This window comes from Bombina bombina, chromosome 1 (assembly GCF_027579735.1).
Source record: "Bombina bombina isolate aBomBom1 chromosome 1, aBomBom1.pri, whole genome shotgun sequence".
In the NCBI taxonomy this organism is placed as follows: Eukaryota; Metazoa; Chordata; class Amphibia; order Anura; family Bombinatoridae; genus Bombina; species Bombina bombina.
This window is the reverse complement of record NC_069499.1, coordinates 363,327,622-363,347,189: the sequence shown is the minus strand read 5'-3', so window position 1 is coordinate 363,347,189 and position 19,568 is coordinate 363,327,622. Positions and strand designations below refer to the sequence as shown.

General features: G+C 41.2%; 1 protein-coding gene across 1 annotated transcript in view; it reads left to right on the top strand.

Moving 5' to 3' along the window:
• MCM6 (minichromosome maintenance complex component 6) overlaps nucleotides 1-19,568 on the top strand; it is a 145,026-nt gene that overhangs the window by 18,766 nt on the left and 106,692 nt on the right. Inside the window, exons 5-7 of the mRNA XM_053698252.1 lie at nucleotides 7,384-7,549; nucleotides 14,901-15,046; nucleotides 15,514-15,664. Coding sequence (XP_053554227.1) covers nucleotides 7,384-7,549; nucleotides 14,901-15,046; nucleotides 15,514-15,664 — 463 coding nt within the window. The remainder of the gene's footprint in view (nucleotides 1-7,383; nucleotides 7,550-14,900; nucleotides 15,047-15,513; nucleotides 15,665-19,568) is intronic.

Below are 19,568 nucleotides of genomic sequence, written 5' to 3'. Positions count from 1 at the left end.
TTGCTATTGTTTTTCTGTATATCATGGAGGACATTGAGCAAAGTACATGTCCTATGTGTTTAGATGCCATTGTGGAACCCCCAGTTATACTTTGTCCCTCATGTATTGAGAGAGCTTTACAGTGTAAAGAATTTTTTTTTCTAATAAAGATATTTCTAAGGAATGTTCTCAGCCTGGTGAAATTCAGGGTATGCCGCTACTTTCTCCCCAAGCATCACAGCCTTTAACGCCTGCTCAAGCGACGCCATGTTCTTCAACTGCGTCTGCTTCATTCACTTTGCAGGATATGGCTGCAGTTATGTCAGCCACCCTTTCAGAAGTTTTATCTAAGTTGCCTGTGCTACAAGGCAAACGCAGTAGGAAAGAAGCCCATGTGGCACCTGCGACCTCTGATGCTTTGATGGCGATCTCCGTTGTACCCTCCCAGGGCTCTGAATTGGGGGGGTATGGAGGCTCTGTCGGAGGGGGAGCTATCCGATTCAGGGAGTGCTTTACCCCAGACGTATTCGGACTTGTTGTCCTTCAGGTTTAAGCTTGAACACCTCCCGCTTATTATTACGAGAGGTTTTGGTAACTCTGGACGACTCTATTGTGGTCCCTCCAGAGAAATTGTGTAAGATGGACAGATATTTGGAAGTTCCTTCTTATTCTGACGTTTTTCCGGTTCCTAAGAGAATTTTGGAAATTATTGCTAAGGAATGGGAAAGACCGGGTATTCCGTTCTCCCCTTCTCCTATTTTTAAAAAGATGTTCCCTATAGCTGACACCTTTCGGGATTCTTGGCAGACTGTCCCTAAGGTGGAGGGAGCTATCTCTACCCTGGCTAAGCGTACGACTATCCCTATCGAGGACAGTTGTGCTTTCAAAGACCCCATGGATAAGAAGTTAGAGGGTCTTCTCAAAAAACTTTGTTTACCAGGGGTTCCTATTACAGCCGACGGCCTGCAATGTAACAGTCACAACTGCGGCTGCCTTTTGGTTTGATGCTCTAGAGGAGTTTCTTAGGACTGAGACTTCCTTAGAGGAAATACAAAATAGAATTATGGCCCTTAAGCTGGCTAATTCTTTTATTACGGATGCCGCCTTTCAGATCACCAAATTGGAGGCTAAGAAATCAGGATTTTCCATCTTAGCACGGAGAGCCTTATGGTTAAAATCTTGGTCTGCGGATGTCTCCTCGAAATCTAAGCTTAGCTATTCCTTACAAGGGAAAGACCCTGTTTGGGCCTGACTTGAAGGAAATCATTTCCGACATTACGGGAGGTAAGGGGCACCTTCTCCCTCAAGATAAAACATCCTAGCAAAAGGGTAGACTGAGTAATTTTCGTTCCTTTCGGAATTTTAAAGGCATCCCCCCCTTCTTCTTCCACAAAACAGGAAGGGAATTATTCACAGGCCAAGTCCACTTGGAGACCCAACCAGGCTTGGAACAAGGGTAAACAACCCAAGAAACTAGCTGCTGCTACCAAGACAGCATGAGGGGGCGGCCCCCGATTCGGGACCGGATCTAGTAGGGGGCAGACTTTCTCTCTTTGTCCAGGCTTGGATAAGAGACATTCTGGATCCCTGGACACTGGAAATCGTGTCTCAAGGGTATCAGTTGGAGTTCAAAAATTCTTTCTTCTTTCACAATTGTCTGTAGACCAGATAAAAAAGAGGCGTTCTTACGTTGTGTAAAAGACCTCTTCTCCATGGGAGTAATTTGTCCTGTTCCAATAGAGGGACAGGGGTTTTACTCAAATCTTTTTGTAGTTCCCAAAAAAAAGAGTTAAAGTTCCGACCCATCTTAGATCTCAAGAGTCTGAACAAGTTTCTCAGAGTCCCATCCTTCAAGATGGAGACTATTCGGACAATTCTTCCATTAATCCAGGAGGGTCAATATATGACTACCGTGGATTTAAAGGATGCATACCCTCATATTCCTATCCACATAGATCATCACAAGCTCCTGAGGTTTGACTTCATCTTCAGTTCGTGGCCCTTCCTTTTGGTCTGGACACGGCACCCAGAATCTTCACAAAGGTTCTGGGGTATCTGCTAGCGGTTCTCAGACCGCAGGGCATTGCAGTGGCGCCTTATCTGGACGATATTCTAATCCAGGCGTCTTATCAGCTGACAGTCTCATACCGACATTATTCTGTCATTCCTAAGGACTCACGGGTGGAAGGTGAATCTGGAAAAGAGTTTTCTAATTCCACAGACAAGGGTTCCTTTCCTGGGAACTATAATCGACTCTCTGTCCATGAAGATCTTTCTGACGGAAGTCAGAAAGTTAAAGATTTTGGATACATGCCGAACCCTTCAGTCCAATCCTCGGCCGTCAGTGGCTCAGTGCATGGAAGCAATTGGATTGATGGTGGCAGCAATGGACATCATTCCGTTTGCTCGCTTTCATCTCAAACCTCTACAACTGAGCATGCTCAGACAATGGAATGGAGATTATGCAGATTTGTCTCCTCAGATAGATATCGATCAGGAGACAAAGGATTCTCTTCTTTGGTGGTTATCGTTGGATCATCTGTCCCAAGGGACGTGCTTCTGCAGACCCTCATGGGTGATAGTGACAACAGACGCCAGCCTGCTAGGATGGGGTGCAGTCTGAAACTCCCTGAAGGCTCAGGGTGTGTGGACTCGGTCAAAGTCTCTACTTCCAATCAATATTCTGGAGTTGAGAGCAATTTTCAATGCGTTTCAGGCTTGGCCTCAGTTGGCTTCGGCCAAATTCATCAGATTCCAGTCGGACAACATCACGACTGTGGCTTACATCAATCATCAGGGAGGAACAAGGAGTTCCTTGGCGATGACAGAGGTATCCAAGATAATTCACTCTTGTTCTCTGTCAGCAATCTACATCCCAGGAGTGGACAACTGGGAGGCGGATTTCTTGAGCAGACACGTTTCATCCGGGGAATGGGATTTTCATCCGGAGGTCTTTGCCAGCCTGATTCTCAGGTGGGGCAAGCCGGAGCTGCATCTTATGGCGTCTCGTCAGAATGCCAAGCTCCCGAGATACGGATCCAGGTCCAGGGATCCTCAGGCCGAACTGATAGATGCCTTGGCTGTTCAACCTAGCTTATGTGTTTCCTCCGTTTGCTCTCCTTCCTCGGGTGATTGCTCAAGTCAAACAGGAGAGGGCCTCGGTGATTCTAATCGCTCCTGCGTGGCCTCGCAGGACTTGGTATGCCGATCTGGTGGACATGTCATCTCTACCACCGTGGAAGCTTCCATTGAGGTAGGACCTTCTCATTCAGGGATCTTTTCATCATCCGAATCTAGTTTCTCTGCAGCTGACTGCTTGGAGATTGAACGCTTGATTTTATCTAAGCGGGGGTTCTCTGATTCAAGTTATTGATAACTTGATTCAGGCTCGTAAGCCTGTTACTAGAAGAATTTACCATAAGATATGGTATAAATCTTTATTGGTGTGAATCCAAGGGTTACTCTTGGAGTAAGGTTAGGATTCCTAGGATTTTATCTTTTCTCCAGGAAGAACTGGAGAAAGGGTTGTCAGCAAGTTCCTTAAAGGGGCAGATTTCCGTCTTGTCTATCTTGCTACACAAGCGTCTGGCAGATGTTCAATCTTTTTGTCAGGCTCTGACTAGAATTAAGCCTGTGTTTAGACCTATTGCTCCTCCTTGGCGTTTGAATTTAGTTCTTAATGTTCTTCAAGGGGTTAGTTTGAACCTATGCATTCCATAGATATTAAGTTATTATCTTGGTAGGTGTTGTTTTTGGTTGCTATTTCCTCTCCTCTGCAGAGTTTCTGAACTTTCGGCTTTACAGTGTGATTCTCCTTATCTTATTTTCCATTCTGATAAGGTGGTGTTACGTACCAAACCTGGTTTTCTTCCTAAGGTTGTTTCTAACAAAAATATTAATCAGGAAATTGTTGTTCCTTCCTTGTGTCCTAACCCTTCTTCTAAGAAGGAGCGTCTGTTACATAATTTGGATTTAGTTTGTGCCTTGAAGTTCTACTTGCAGGCAACTAAGGAATTCCGTCAAACATCTTCGTTATTTGATTTTTCTGAAAAACGTAGGGGTCAGAAAGCTACGGCTACCTCTTTCTTTTTGTCTGAAGAGTATCATCCGTGTTGCATACGAGACTGCTGGACAGCAGCCTCCTGAACGAATTACAGCTCATTCCACTAGGGCTGTGGCTTCCTCATGGGCATTTAAAAATGATGCTTCTGTTGAACAGATTTGCAAGGCTGCAACTTGGTGGTCTCTTCATACTTTTTCTAAGTTTTACAGATTTGATACTTTTGCCTCGTCCGAGGCTGTTTTTGGGAGATAGGTTCTTCAAGCAGTGCTGCCTTCCGTTTAGGTTCCTGTCTTGTCCCTCCCTTTCATCCGTGTCCTATAGCTTTGGTATTGTATCCCATAAGTAAGGATGAAATCCGTGGACTCGTCATATCTGGTAAAAGAAAAGGAAATTTATGCTTATCGTAAAATAAATACATTTTTATCAAGTATGACGAGTCCACAGCCCGCCCTGTTCTTTTGAGACAGGTTATTATATTTTTGTTAAACTTCAGACACCTCTGCACCTTGGCTTTTCCTTTCTCTTCCTAACTTCGGTCGAATGACTGGATTGGGAGGGAAGGGAGGAGCTATTTATACAGCTCTGCTGTGGTGCTCTTTGCCTCCTCCTGCTGACCAAGAGGCGATATCTCACAAGTATGGATGACGTCCGTGGACTCGTCGTATCGAAAAAGAAATAAATTTATCAGGTAAGCATAAATTTCGTTTTTTGTCATAACCCTTATTCTCTAAGGATTGCTTTTGCATAACTTGGTTGTTGTGCATGCTCTAAAGATTTTCTTTCTAGCTACTGAAGATTTTCAGCTATATTCTGCCCTGTTTGTTGTTTTCTCCGGAAAGCGTAAGGGTCTGAAGGCCACTTTTACTTCTCTTTTCCTCTGGTTTAGAAGTATGATTCGTTTTGTTTGAGACTACTGGACAGTAGCCTCCTGAGGGAATTACGATTCATTCCTACATGAGTGTCTCCTCAAGGTGTAACATGGTCAAAAACTAGGGTTGCACCGATACTAGTATCGGTACCAATACCAAGTATTTGCATGAGTACTTGTACTCATGCAAATGCACCGATACTTAAACTGATACCTCTACTTCCTACCCACATGCTATCTTGTGGTGTTTTTTTCAAACTGCATGTTCCCATTTAATTTTAAGCTGGAATGGGGACTAAACTAAAAATTGTTTACTACTGTTCTGCCAATACAAATTGCTGTTATTTTTATTATTGTAGGAGAGATCACTGTACCTCGTTCAGACAAACCCCTGAAGTACTGGGCAGTTAATAAACAGATTTCCAGTTCTGGCTAAAATGGCCCAAAAATATCTTTCTGCCCCATGCAGTATGGTGGAAAGTGAAAGACTGTTCAACTTAGAGTCGAACCTCCATGTCAGATTGATGTTATATAACAGCCCTACAACCCAATTGCATCACCCCTTTAAATGTAATATTTTATTGTAATATTTTTTATTTATAAACATGTTCAGTGAACTTTGGGACAAATAAAACTTTTATTATTTCATAATGTCTTTTGAATTACAGTCCTTTATAATTATAAAGAAGGAATCTTAAATAATTAGTCTGTATTGTGCTTGGTAAACTGTCACATGACATAAAAAAAAAAAAAAAAGTATTGGTAATTGGTATCGGCGAGTATTTGAAAACAAGTATCGGTACTTGTACTCAGTCATAAGAAAATGGTATCGGTGCAACCCTATCAAAAACCTTTGCTTTCTTTTTCTATAATCTACGAATTTGATACTTTTGCCTCGGCTGAGGCCTCTCTTGGGAGAAAGGTTCTTCAAGCGTTGGTGCCTTCTGTTCTCCCTCCCTGTTCATTCCGTGTACTCTGGCTTGGGTATTGGTTCCCACTAGTAATTAGAATGACGTTGTGGACCCTCCATGTCGTAGGAAAGAAAACAAAATTTATGCTTACCTGATTAATTTCTTTTCGGACATGGAGAGTCCATGACCCTGCCCTCTTTAATATATAATTCGGCAGTTTTTTTTTATTAAACATCAGGCACCTTTTCACCCTTGTGTTTCTTCTTTTTCCATTTTCCTTTGGCTGAATGACTGGGGATTATGGGTAAGGGAAGTTACACTTAAGAGCTTTGCTGGGGTGCTCTTTGCCTCCTCCTGCTGGCCAGGAGTTGAATAACCCACTAGTAATTGGGATGACGTTGTGGACTCGCCATGTCCGGAAAGAGAGAAATTTATCAGGTAAGCATACATTTTTTTTTTTTTTTTGAATTTTTTTTTTTCAATTAAGTAATGTTTCCACCTCTTATCCATTAGCCATGCTTGCCAGATAACTAGCACGCTATTGGCTAAAATGTGGAAACACCTCCTCATTGAGGATATAGCGTTTTGCCGTATGAAGCCAGAGGCGCTCGGCATAAACTCACTGCAAATAAATTATCTTTCAGCATAAAGTTTATTAACAACTTTCCAATTTACTTCTATCAAGTTTTCTTGTTTTCCTTTGTTGAAAAGCAGGGTAAGTTCAGGCGTGTGCACTTGTCTGCAGAACTATGGCAGAAGTTTTGCTACATTGTTATACATAAGCAAGAGCACTAGGTGGCAGCACCATTTAATGTCATTTAGTGCTCCACACATGTACACACTACCTATCTCTAGATATCTCTTCAACAAAGAATAACAAGATCACAAAGCAAATTTGATAATTGAAGTATATTGGAAACTTGTTTAAAATTGTATTCTCTGTCTGAATCATGAAAGAAAAGAAAATAATTGGGTTTTATGTCCCTTTTTAATACCTTAGCATGTAAGCCTACAAGCCCATCAGTTTTGTAGATCACCTTCATTAGAAACTGATTTACAACAGTGCAACTCTTGGCCTCTACCCATTTGTCTCCTATAAACGCTAACAAATGCATATTTATGTTTATAGTGCTGCGTAATCTGTTGGTGTTACTTAACTAAATACCTTTTTGAACTTTCGATTATTAGTGGGTATTCTTATAATTTAGTATTGCGTAACAGTAGAAAAGAAGCGTTGGAGTTATATATTAGTGGATACAAAGACACTTTCAAAGTTAATCACTTTGTTCAATTTATAAGACTCATAAAAATTATTGTACATGGATTAAGATATAAAGTGTAGACAACTGTAATATTTTGCTGCATATGTTGTCAAATTTCCATGTTGTCAAATTTCCACTCTTTTGCTAATTTATTCAAGCTTCCCAGATAATCAGTAGCTGTATCAAAGCTATTGCATGCTGTGATTGTTAAAATAACATTGTTTCTGCATGTTGACTGACATTTTTACCACTAAAAATAATTGTTAGATATCCCTAATCTTTAATTTGGCAACCCCACAGGTTCGTATACAGGAGACACAAGCAGAGCTGCCACGGGGCAGTATTCCACGTAGTGTAGAAGTGATCTTGCGTGCAGAAGCTGTTGAGTCTTGTCAGGCTGGAGACAGATGTGATTTCACTGGCTCACTGATCGTTGTCCCTGATGTATCTCAGCTGGCAACACCAGGTACTTACGCACAAATACTCCATTTACAGGACGCACATTAATTTGTTCTAAAAGTTAATCTGCTGATAGAAGGTGAAGTGGTATTTCCCATTGCCTTTTAGTATTTTGCTGACCATTGTATCTAATTTAATTGGTGGATTGTACACCATTCCCATACACTATTAAACCAAGTGTGATATTTTTAAACTATTAAAAAAATGTAACCATAAAAAAGTACTTTAGTTATTTTGCCTGCTTTTCCTGTTTAAATCAGAATATTGATAATTGTATAGATCCTTGGTTCCAGTTCTACAAGCATATGATGTCAAACAAATACAACATAATATTAAACAGTTTTGTGCGTAAATGGATATTTCTTTTACAAGATATGACGAGTCCACGGATCAGCAGGAGGAGGCAAAGAGCACCACAGCAGAGCTGTATATATAGCTCCTCTCTTCCCTCCCACTCCAGTCATTCTCTTTGCCTGTGTTAGTGATAGGAAGAGGTAAAGTGAGGTGTTTAGATTCTTCAATCAAGAAGTTTTTTATTTTAAAAATGGTGCCAGTGAGTACTATTTTTCTCAGGGAGAAATCGTATGTCTAAATCTTCCCAAGAGGAGTGGAGACATTTTATTTTTCTGCCCTGATGTTGATGATCTTAGCAAACGTTATCTAAGATCCATGCTGGTTCCCACAGAGCAGCTGAAGGTAGTGTAAAGAAAAATCATGCTACATCCTGCATTGAGGTATGTTCAGTCTTTTGTTTCTGGGGAGACTTGATACATCAGAACAGGCTGACATTATTCCCTAACTGGGGAGGGGTAATCAGTATGCACTGTAGGAGAAACGGTGTACCTGGAATTCCCTTTTATTTTACTTATTTAATAGTGTGTTTCACTTTAAATGTATTGTATGGGCTGACGCTGGGAGATGCGGTTGCTGGCGGTTATAACTGGCTTGGCAGGAGACAATATTCACTGAGATGCGTTTTATTGCGTTGAGTGTGTATAAGAGCACATGGCTTTAGTATAGTTGGAGGACCGACACGTTTTTCTTTGTTTTTTATCTACCCATGCGGGTCTCGGTAAGGCTAAGAGTTACGGGCGGGGGCCTATTATCGCGCGCTCAGCCACGCAGTGTGTTTTCTGGATCGGCAGCGAGGTTCTGAGGATCCGGTGGGGCTTAGCTCAGTTTTGTACTCGTAGGGTACAGAGAGACTTGAGAACGTTCTTCAGTGTGTTCTGGGGGCAGGTAGGTGCAGGGGCCTAAATTGATATATATTAATAAAACTGATAAAATTGATATAACTTGATATATAACCTAACAAGGGGTGCAATCTTGTTAAGCTATTTTGGGCACATAAGGGCATTTTTCATTGCAGTAAATGTTGTTTTGACTAATAACAGAAAAATTGTTGCTCTTTTATTATTTAAAGGCGCAGTACGCTTTTAGTCAAAGTTTTTTAGTATGTTTTGACTTCAGAGCTCAATATATCAAGTAAAGAACAACTATTATTGCTATTGCTAGTCTGTTTAACATGTCTGAACTTGAGGAAACTACTTGTTCTATGTGTTTAGATGCCATTGTGGAACCCCCTCTTACTTTTTGTCCCTCATGTACTGAAAGGGCCCTACAATGTAAAGAGCAGATTTTCATTAAGGAAAGTGTGTCTAAGGATGATTCTCAGTCTGATGAGAATCAGGGTATGCCGCTACTTTCTCCCCAAGCGTCACAACCTTTAACGCCCACCCAAGCAACGCCGGGTTCTTCAACCGTGTCTACTTAATTTACTCTGCAGGATATGGCTGCAGTTATGTCATTTACCCTTACAGAGGTTTTATCTAAGTTGCCAGTGTTACAGGGCAAACGCAGCAGGACAGAAGCCAATCCGAAACCTGTGACCTCTGATGCTTTGTTGGCTATTTCCGATGTACCCTCACAGGGATCTGAATTGGGGATCAGGGAACTTCTGTCTGAGAGGGAACTTTCCAATTCGGGGAGTGTGTTTCCTCAGACGGACTCGGACGTCATGTCCTTTTAGATTTAAGCTTGAACACCTCCGCCTGTTACTTCGGGATGTTTTAGCGACTCTGGATGACTGACTCTATTGTGGTACCGCCAGAGAAATTGTGTAAGATGGACACATACTTAGAGGTGCCTACTTACTCTGATGTTTTTCTGGTTCCTAAGAGAATCTCGGAAATTATTACGCGGGAATGGAAAAGCCCGGGTATCCCGTTCTCACCTTCTCCTAATTTTAAGAAAATGTATCCCATATCTGACACTGTTCGGGGCTCTTGGCAAACAGTCCCTAAGGTGGAGGGAGCTATATCTACCCTGGCTAAGCGTACAACTATTCCTATTGAGGACAGTTGTGCTTTCAAAGACCCTATGGATAAGAAGTTGGAGGGTCTTCTAAAAAAGTTATTTATTCATCAGGGTTTTCTTTTACAACCAACGGCCTGCATTGTACCAGTTACCACTGCGGCGGCCTTCTGGTTTGACGCCTTAGAAGAGTCTCTTAAGACTGTGACTCCTTTAGAGGAAATTTTAGATAGAATTAAGGCTCTTAGGCTGGCTAATTCTTTTATTACGGATGCCGCCTTTCAGATTGCCAAATTGGCGGCTAAGAATGCCAAATTTGCCATTTTAGTGCGTAGAGCGTTATGATTAAAATCTTGGTCTGCTGATGTGTCATCTAAGTCAAAGCTTTTGGCTATTCCTTTCAAAGGAAAAACCCTGTTCGGGCCTGACTTGAAAGAAATTATTTCTGACATTGCGGGAGGTAAGGCTCATCTCCTACCTCAGGATAGAACAGATAAACTGAGGGGTAAACAAAATAATTTTCGTTCCTTTCGGAACTTCAAAGGAGTCTACTCTTCTTCGTCTGCTTCCGCTAAACATGAAGGGAATTTTGCTCAGGCCAAGTCCGTCTGGAGACCCAACCAGACTTGGAACAAGGGTAAACAACCCAAGAAGCCCGCTGCTGCTACCAAGACAGCATGAAGGGGCGGCCCCCGATCCGGGACCGGATCTAGTAGGGGGCAGACGTTCTCTCTTTGCCCAGGCTTGGGTAAGAGATGTTCAGGATCCTTGGACACTGGAAATGGTGTCCCAAGGGTATCAACTGGAATCCAAAAATTCTCTCCCAAGGGGGAGGTTTCTTCTTTCACGATTGTCTGTAGACCAGATAAAAAGAGAGGTGTTCTTATGTTGTGTTAAAGACCTCTCTACTATGGGAGTAATTTGTCCCGTTCCAATACTGGAACAGGGGCAGGGGTTTTACTCCAATCTTTTCGTGGTCCCCAAAAAAGAGGGCACGTTTCAACCTATTTTAGATCTAAAAAGTCTAAACAAGTTTCTCAGTCCCATCTTTCAAGATGGAGACTATTCAAACAATTCTGCCATTGATCCAGGAGGGTCAATATATGACTACCGTGGACTTGAAGGATGCATATCTTCATATTCTTATCCACAAGGATCATCACCAGTTCCTAAGGTTTGCCTTCCTGGACAAACCTTTTCAGTTTGTGGCTCTTCCCTTCGGGTTGGCCACAGCACCCAGGATCTTCACGAAGGTTCTAGGGTCCCTTTTAGCGGTTCTCAGGCCGCGGGGCATTGCAGTTGCGCCTTATCTGGACGATATTCTGATCCAGGCGTCGTCTTACCATCTGACAAAATCTCATACAGACATGGTTCTGTCCTTTTTGGGGACTCACGGGTGGAAGGTGAATCTACAAAAGAGTTCACTAATTCCACAGACAAGGGTTCCCTTCTTGGGAACTCTAATAGATTCTATATCCATGAAAATTTTCCTGACAGAGGTCAGAAAGTCAAAGATTCTGAATACATGCCGAGCCCTTCAGTCCAATCCTCGGCCATCAGTGGCTCAGTACATGGAGGTGATTGGATTGATGGTGGCAGCAATATGGACATTCCGCTTTCATCTCAGACCACTACAACTGTGCATGCTCGGACAGTGGAATGGAGATTATGCACATTTATCTCCTCAGATAAATCTGGATCAGGAGGCCAGAGACTCTCTTCTTTGGTGGTTGTCGCCGGATCATCTGTCCCAAGGGACGTGATTCCGCAGACCCTCTTGGGTGATAGTGACAACGGACGCCAGTCTACTAGGCTGGGGTGCGGTCTGGAATTCCCTGAAGACTCGGGGATGTGGACTCAATCGGAGTCTCTTATTCCAATCAATATTCTGTAATTGAGAGCAATATTCAATGCGCTTCAGGCTTGGCCTCAGTTGGCTTCGGCCAAATTCATCCGATTTCAGTCGGACAACATTACGACTGTGGCTTACATCAATCATCAGGGAGGAACGAGGAGTTCCTTAGCGATGACAGAAGTATCCAAGATAATTCGGTGGGCGGAGGCTCACTCTTATCTGTCAGCAATCTACATCCCAGGAGTGGACAACTGGGAGGCTGACTTTTTAAGCAGACAGACGTTTCATCCGGGGGAGTGGGAACTCCATCCGGAGGTCTTTGCCACCCTGATTCTCAGATGGGGCAGACCGGAATTGGATCTGATGGCGTCTCGTCAGAATGCCAAGCTCCCAAGATACGGATCCAGGTCAAGGGATCCTCAGGCCGAACTGATAGATGCCTTGGCAGTGCCTTGGTCGTTCAACCTAGCTTATGTGTTTCCACCGTTTGCTCTCCTTCCCCGGGTGATTGCACGGATCAAACAGGAGAGGGCTTCGGTAATTCTAATCGCGCCTGCGTGGCCTCGCAGGACTTGGTATGCCGATCTGATGGACATGTCCTCTCTGCCGCTGTGGAAGCTTCCATTGAGGCAGGATCTTCTCATTCAGGGACCTTTCCATCATCCAAATCTAGTTTCTTTGCAGCTGACTGCTTGGAGATTTGATTGCTTGATTTTATCTAAGCGGGGGTTCTCTGATTCGGTCATTGATACTTTGATTTAGGCACGTAAGCCTGTCACTAGAAAGATCTACCATAAGATATGGCGTAAATATCTTTATTGGTGCGAATCCAAGGGCTACTCATGGAGTATAGTTAGGATTCCCAGGCTTTTATCTTTTCTCCAAGAAGGATTGGAGAAAGGGTTATCAGCAAGTTCCTTAAAGGGAGAAATTTCTGCTTTGTCAATTTTACTACACAAGCGTTTGGCAGAGGTTCCAGACGTTCAGTCTTTTTGTCAGTCTCTGACTAGAATCAAGCCTGTGTTTAGACCAATTGCTACACCCTGGAGTTTGAATTTAGTTCTTAAAGTGGATGTAAATTTTTTACATATTGACCATCAAAATCTGTTTTTATGCACTCCATTATCAATACCGCATATTTTTTTTTATATATATTGAACATATAAAGTAATAATTACGTTAGTAACTTTGCTCCGTTTTCATGCTGCGCTCCTCCCATCCATAACTTCCTTTCTTTTCAGCGTATAACGACTAGAGCGGTCCCGCCCGCTCTATGACGTATTACCCTTGCGCGTTCACGACGGCTCCCTTTTGTGCGCATGCGTTTCTAATTTAGTCCCGAATATGCGCATGCGTTTGATATTTACTTTCTGAATCGTGCCTGCGTTTCTAAACTCGCATCGCTTAGAAAGACAGCTCAAGTGGTTATGCGCATATAAAAGACGCATGCGCAGAGATTGAAAATGACGTAAATAAAAGGGGGCTGGACGCCACGGGGTACGCCACATTATTAGTTTAGGCAAATGTCAATCAATGTTAAGAAAGCGGAACACAATGGCGGGCGGAGGGAGAATTCGAGACTTTGAGAGTTAGATAGGTATATAAATCGGTATTATATTATGTTTTTAGTAAATTCATGAATTAAACTTAAGCTATTTTTTTATGATGAAACGTTTGTGAATGTCGAGTATCGGTGAGTTTACATGCACTTTAATGTTCTTCAAGGGGTTACGTTTGAACCCATGCATTCCATAGATATTAAGTTGTTATCTTGGAAGGTTTTATTTTTGGTTGCTATTTCTTCTGCTCGTAGAGTTTCTGAGCTTTCAGCGTTACAATGTTACTCTCCTTATTTTTTATTTATTTTTTTCCATTCTGATAAGGTGGTTTTACGTATCAAACCTGGGTTTCTCCCTATGGTTGTTTCTAATAGAAATATTAATCGGGAAATTGTGGTTCCTTCATTGTATCCTAATCCTTCTTCTAAGAAGGAGCGTTTGTTGCATAACTTGGACGTGGAATTTCGTCAATCATCTTCTTTATTTATTGTTTTTGCTGGAAAGCGTAGGGGCCAGAAAGCTACGGCTACCTCTTTCTTTTTGGCTGAAGAGTATCATCCGTCTGGCATAAGAGACTGCTGCCCAGCAGCCTCCTGAAAGAATTACGGCTCATTCCACTAGGGCTGTGGCTTCTTCATGGGCATTTAAAAACTATGCTTCTGTTGAACAGATTTGCAAGGCTGCAACTTGGTCGTCTCTTCACACTTTTTTTTACAAATTTGATACTTTTGCTTCATCTGAGGCTGTTTTTGGGAGGGAGGGAGGTTCTTCAAGCAGTGGTGCCTTCCGTTTAGGTTCCTGTCTTGTCCTTCCCTTTCATCCGTGTCCTATAGCTTTGGTATTGTATCCCATAAGTAAGGATGAAATCCGTGGACTCGTCATATCTTTTAAAAGAAAAGGAAATTTATGCTTACCTGATAAATTTTATTTCTTTTACGATATGACGAGTCCACGGCCCACCCTGTCATTTCTAAGACAGGTATGTACTTATTTTTGTTAAACTTCAGTCACCTCTGCACCTTTGGCTTTTACTTTCTCTTTCTAATTTCGGTCGAATTACTGGAGTGGGAGAGAAGGGAGGAGATATATACAGCTCTGCTGTGGTGCTCTTTGCCACTTCCTGCTAAACAGGAGGCATAATCCCATAAGTAAGGATGAAATCCGTGGACTCGTCATATCGTAAAAAAAATTAATTTATCAGGTAAGCATACATTTCCTTTTTATTTAAAAACTGAAATGTGCATGAATGCATTTCAATTTGTGAGGGACACTACAAAAAATACATGTTTTATTAAATTAGAGCTTTTAATCTTTGCATCATAATGTCCAAAGTAAAGGATCTTTCGGAATAAATCTGTACTTTGCTGATAATTCCCAGTAGGCTTAAATGCATATTCTCAATTCTGTGGAGAAATGAAGGGTATCTGGGGCTGGACTCTCAAGTTGACCCCCTCTCAGAAATGAGACTCCGTCTTGAATTTATCAGAATACAGTTTGTCTCAGAAATTTAATTTGAAAAGACTTTTAAACTTATTACATGTATAGTTAACTATTTTCTTTTTCAAATTGATAATGCATTTGAAATGAGAGTAAGGGTCATTTTAACATCTGGTAATTTTTTTTTTTTACAGGAGTTCGGGCAGAAACCAACTCCAGAGTCGGAGGGGGTGAAGGATATGAAGCAGAAGGAGTGAGTGGCCTCCGAGCTCTTGGTGTCCGGGATTTGTCTTATAAACTTGTCTTCCTTGCCTGCCATGTATCGGCAACAAATCCAAGGGTATGTTGTATATTCTTGAAGTGTTTACATAAGAAAGACAATAGTTGCTACTGATTATCTAAATGATTTAAGACTTTTCATAAGTTAAAATATATGTAGTAGATCTCAATGCAAATTGCAAAAAGTATAAAGAATATGTATGCAAAAACTGGTTCGTATTTTAAAAGATTGGGATAAATTGACTTTAGATTGCTCTGGATGTCAAGGGACAACTCAATAACAGTTGAAAATAACTGTATAATTAAACATATCTGGAGTGCAAATGATATAGATATAAACACTAGAAAGAAAAATACAAATTAGACATTACCAGCATAAAAGTATGAAAATTAACTTATGTATATGTATTTTTCATACAAAATTATTACTTCTTTTTTTTCAGGACAGTTTGCTTTTTAATATTGTATAGCATGTAAAAACTCACAATAGTGCAACTTTGTTTTTATATTGAATTATATATTTTCCAGTTTGGTGGCAAGGATCTACATGATGAGGAACTTACAGCAGAGAGCATTAAAAACCAGATGTCTGTAAAGGAGTGGGAAAAGGTGTTTGAAATGAGTCAAGACAAAAATCTCTACCATAATCTTTGTACCAGTCTCTTCCCAACTGTACATGGTAAGTGATTTGGCTAGCTTCTGTGACTTTTACAAGTGCTAATGGCTTGTATAATCCTTCTTTCTTTTTAAAGATACGATGAGTTGTGGGATATCGCCTCCTGGTCAGCAGGAGGAGGCAAAGAGCACCATAGCAAAGCTGTATATATAGCTCCTCCCTTCCCTCCCAACCCAGTCATTCTCTTTGCCTGTGTTAGTGATAGGAAGACGTAAAGTGAGGTGTTAGTTTAGATTCTTCAATCAAGAGTTTATTATTTTTTAAGTAGTGCCAATGAGTGCTACTTTGTTCCAGGGTGTAGCCTAGACCTTATCAGTCTCTACAGTAGAGCATTTGGTGGCTTTAAAGCAATAGGAACTGGGGGGACATAATTCTCACTGCGCCTCCTATACTTATTTGCTGCCCTAATACAGATAGCCTAAGCTCTTTTAACTCAGGCTGATCTTAGTCCACAGGGCTATGGGAGGAAGAGGACCTCTGAAAACCTGCTGGACTGCCATGCTGTTGCACAGCGTTCAAGGTAAATGCTGACTTTATTAATTCTGGGGACAAAACATTCTCTCAGAAGGAAGTGAACACTACATTGCATTAATTCACATGTTAAGGGCTGAATTCAGAAGGGCTCTTATTGTGATGGGACTGTGGATACATACACTGGGGCTGGAAACAGTGTTATTACTTCCGGCAGTTGTATTATACAAATATTCAATCCTGGAAACGGCTAGTTTTTGTTTTATGGAGGAGTGGTTTTAATTTTTTTCAGAAGAACAAATGTACACATAATAGCGTAACTCTCCACTTCCGATATCTGTATTTTATTGCAAGCCGACAGGGAGGTATGTTTTTTTTTTTTTTATTTAAAGACTGGATAGCGGCTCCATTTTTTACTTAGCCGCCCGGGAGTTACTGCTTGATACGTCCACGATGGGCGGGGCTATAGTGTGATTCTGTTCCGGCTGCTCCATTTTTACTAAAGTTTAAGCACTGTTCTGTTTTAAAGGCACAGTACCACCCGGTTTCTAGTTAAACATCTTATGATGTATGAGGCCCTTCACCACTTGTTTACCTATATACTATTATCTCTACACATTTAAAGAGGACATTATTGGTTTTATTTGATATTCAGATGTCTGGGTGTTATTTCATCCATTTTTGAATGGAAAATAAGACACACAAAAATAACGTTCCTTTTTTGCTTAAAGACACAGTACCGTTTTTTGTGGGGTTCCTTTTGTTTGATACATTTAAGCTGTTTACTGTATTATGCAGCTTTGTATTTAAAATGGAACAAATGTACACATAAAATAAATATATTTTTTTTTCTGGCCCACATGCGGTGCTCTGCGGTTCCTGTCAATGTTCATAGGGATTGTGTGTACAAGACAGAGTTGCTTTAATGTACATAGCATTGTCTATTACCAGCAAGGTTAACATGATACTTGGATTATTTCTGACACAGAAATGAGGGTTTAAAGTGACAGTAATGTTTTTGTGTTAATTTTTAGTGAAACATTACACTCTCTTTTTCTGAACTTCTCCTTTTATGGCATTTACAGTTTGGGAGTAGGTTGACAATGATCACTTTATGCCGCAAACCTATAGTGTTTACTAAATGTTTGGACACACATGCAATGTCCTGCGCTGCCTTGCATACTCCGTACGGAGTCTTTCTTTGCATATCAGGCATTCTAGATTTTCCCCATGTGGACACTAACTTTTCTAGAGGAATTATGTTCACCTTAGCACAGGTGTATTCTACCCTAGTACGTTTTGTGAGTCACACGGAATGGAAAAGTCCGTATTCCCTATACTTAATGAATTGTTTCCCATATCTGTCTTAGCTAAGAAGCAGACATTCCCTAGGGTGAAAGGAGTAGTTCCCAACTTAGCTAGGAGAACTACTTTCTTTGTCTAGTTAGATTCTCAAGGGTTATCACAAAGATTGGGAAAGGGATGTACACCAAGGTTTACAATGACTTACAACTGTGTACTTTCTACCGTCCTTAACGGGTGGCATTTTGTTTTGATGCATTGTCTGGTCTTTTTAAGTCCGACTCTCTTCTGTATAAAATCCAGGATAGCATAACGGCTGTCATTTGACTAAGTTTCTTTCCTTGAAGTTCTTAAACTGAGGAGCGTAGGTTTCAGATTTTTCTGTTTCAGATCTCTGAGCCTTATGGTTAAAGCCTTTTGATACTGATGTATGTTTCAAGTCAAGAAGAGATTATCTTCTGAATTTAAAAAAAATAAAATAAGAAAAAGCCAGCTGTAGTAGCCTGATGGTTAGCTCAGCTGTCTGGCAAGCGGAAGGTTTGCAGTTTGAAACCAGCTACAGCTATTAGGTTCCAGTTAGCCTGCTGTTAAAGCAAGGACAGCATGAAGGACATGTCCCCGATCTGGGAAATAGGATTTCTCCAACATAGGTGTGTCCGGTCCACGGCGTCATCCTTACTTGTGGGATATTCTCTTCCCCAACAGGAAATGGCAAAGAGCCCAGCAAAGCTGGTCACATGATCCCTCCTAGGCTCCGCCTTCCCCAGTCATTCTCTTTGCCGTTGTACAGGCAACATCTCCACGGAGATGGCTTAGAGTTTTTTGGTGTTTAACTGTAGTTTTTATTATTCAATCAAGAGTTTGTTATTTTAAAATAGTGCTGGTATGTACTATTTACTCTGAAACAGAAAAGAGATGAAGATTTCTGTTTGTAAGAGGAAAATGATTTTAGCAACCGTTACTAAAATCGATGGCTGTTTCCACACAGGACTGTTGAGAGGAATTAACTTCAGTTGGGGGAAACAGTGAGCAGACTTTTGCTGCTTGAGGTATGACACATTTCTAACAAGACGATGTAATGCTGGAATTTGTCATTTTCCCTATGGGATCCGGTAAGCCATTTTTATTACATAAAGAAAAAAAGGGCTTCACAAGGGCTTTTAAGACTGTAGACATTTTCTGGGCTAAAACGATTGATATATAAGCATATTTTATACTTCATAGCTTTGAGGAATTATTTTATTCTTGGGAATTATGTAAAATAACCGGCAGGCACTGTATTGGACACCTTATTCTCTAGGGGCTTTCCCTAATCATAGGCAGAGCCTCATTTTCGCGCCTCTATTGCGCACTTGTTTTTGGGAAGCATGACATGCAGATGCATGTGTGAGGAGCTCTGATACATAGAAAAGACTTTCTGAAGGCGTCATTTGGTATCGTATTCCCCTTTGGGCTTGGTTGGGTCTCAGCAAAGCAGATACCAGGGACTGTATAGGGGTTAAATATAAAAACGGCTCCGGTTCCGTTATTTTAAGGGTTAAAGCTTTCAAATTTGGTGTGCAATACTTTTAAGGCTTTAAGACACTTTTTCACATTTGCAGTAATAAAGTGTGTTCAGTTTAAAATTTAAAGTGACAGTAACGGTTTTATTTTAAAACGTTTTTTGTACTTTGTTATCAAGTTTATGCCTGTTTAACATGTCTGAACTATCAGATAGACTGTGTTCTGTATGTGGGGAAGCCAAGGTTCCTTCTCATTTAAATAGATGTGATTTATGTGACACAAAATTTAGAGAAAATGATGCCCAAGATGATTCCTCAAGTGAGGGGAGTAAGCATGGTACTGCATCATCCCCTCCTTCGTCTACACCAGTCTTGCCCACACAGGAGGCCCCTAGTACATCTAGTGCGCCAATACTCCTTACTATGCAACAATTAACAGCTGTAATGGATAATTCTATCAAGAACATTTTAGCCAAAATGCCCACTTATCAGCGAAAGCGCGACTGCTCTGTTTTAGAAAATACTGAAGAGCATGAGGACGCTGATGATATTGGTTCTGAAGTGCCCCTACACCAGTCTGAGGGGGCCAGGGAGGTTTTGTCCGAGGGAGAAATTTCAGATTCAGGGAAAAT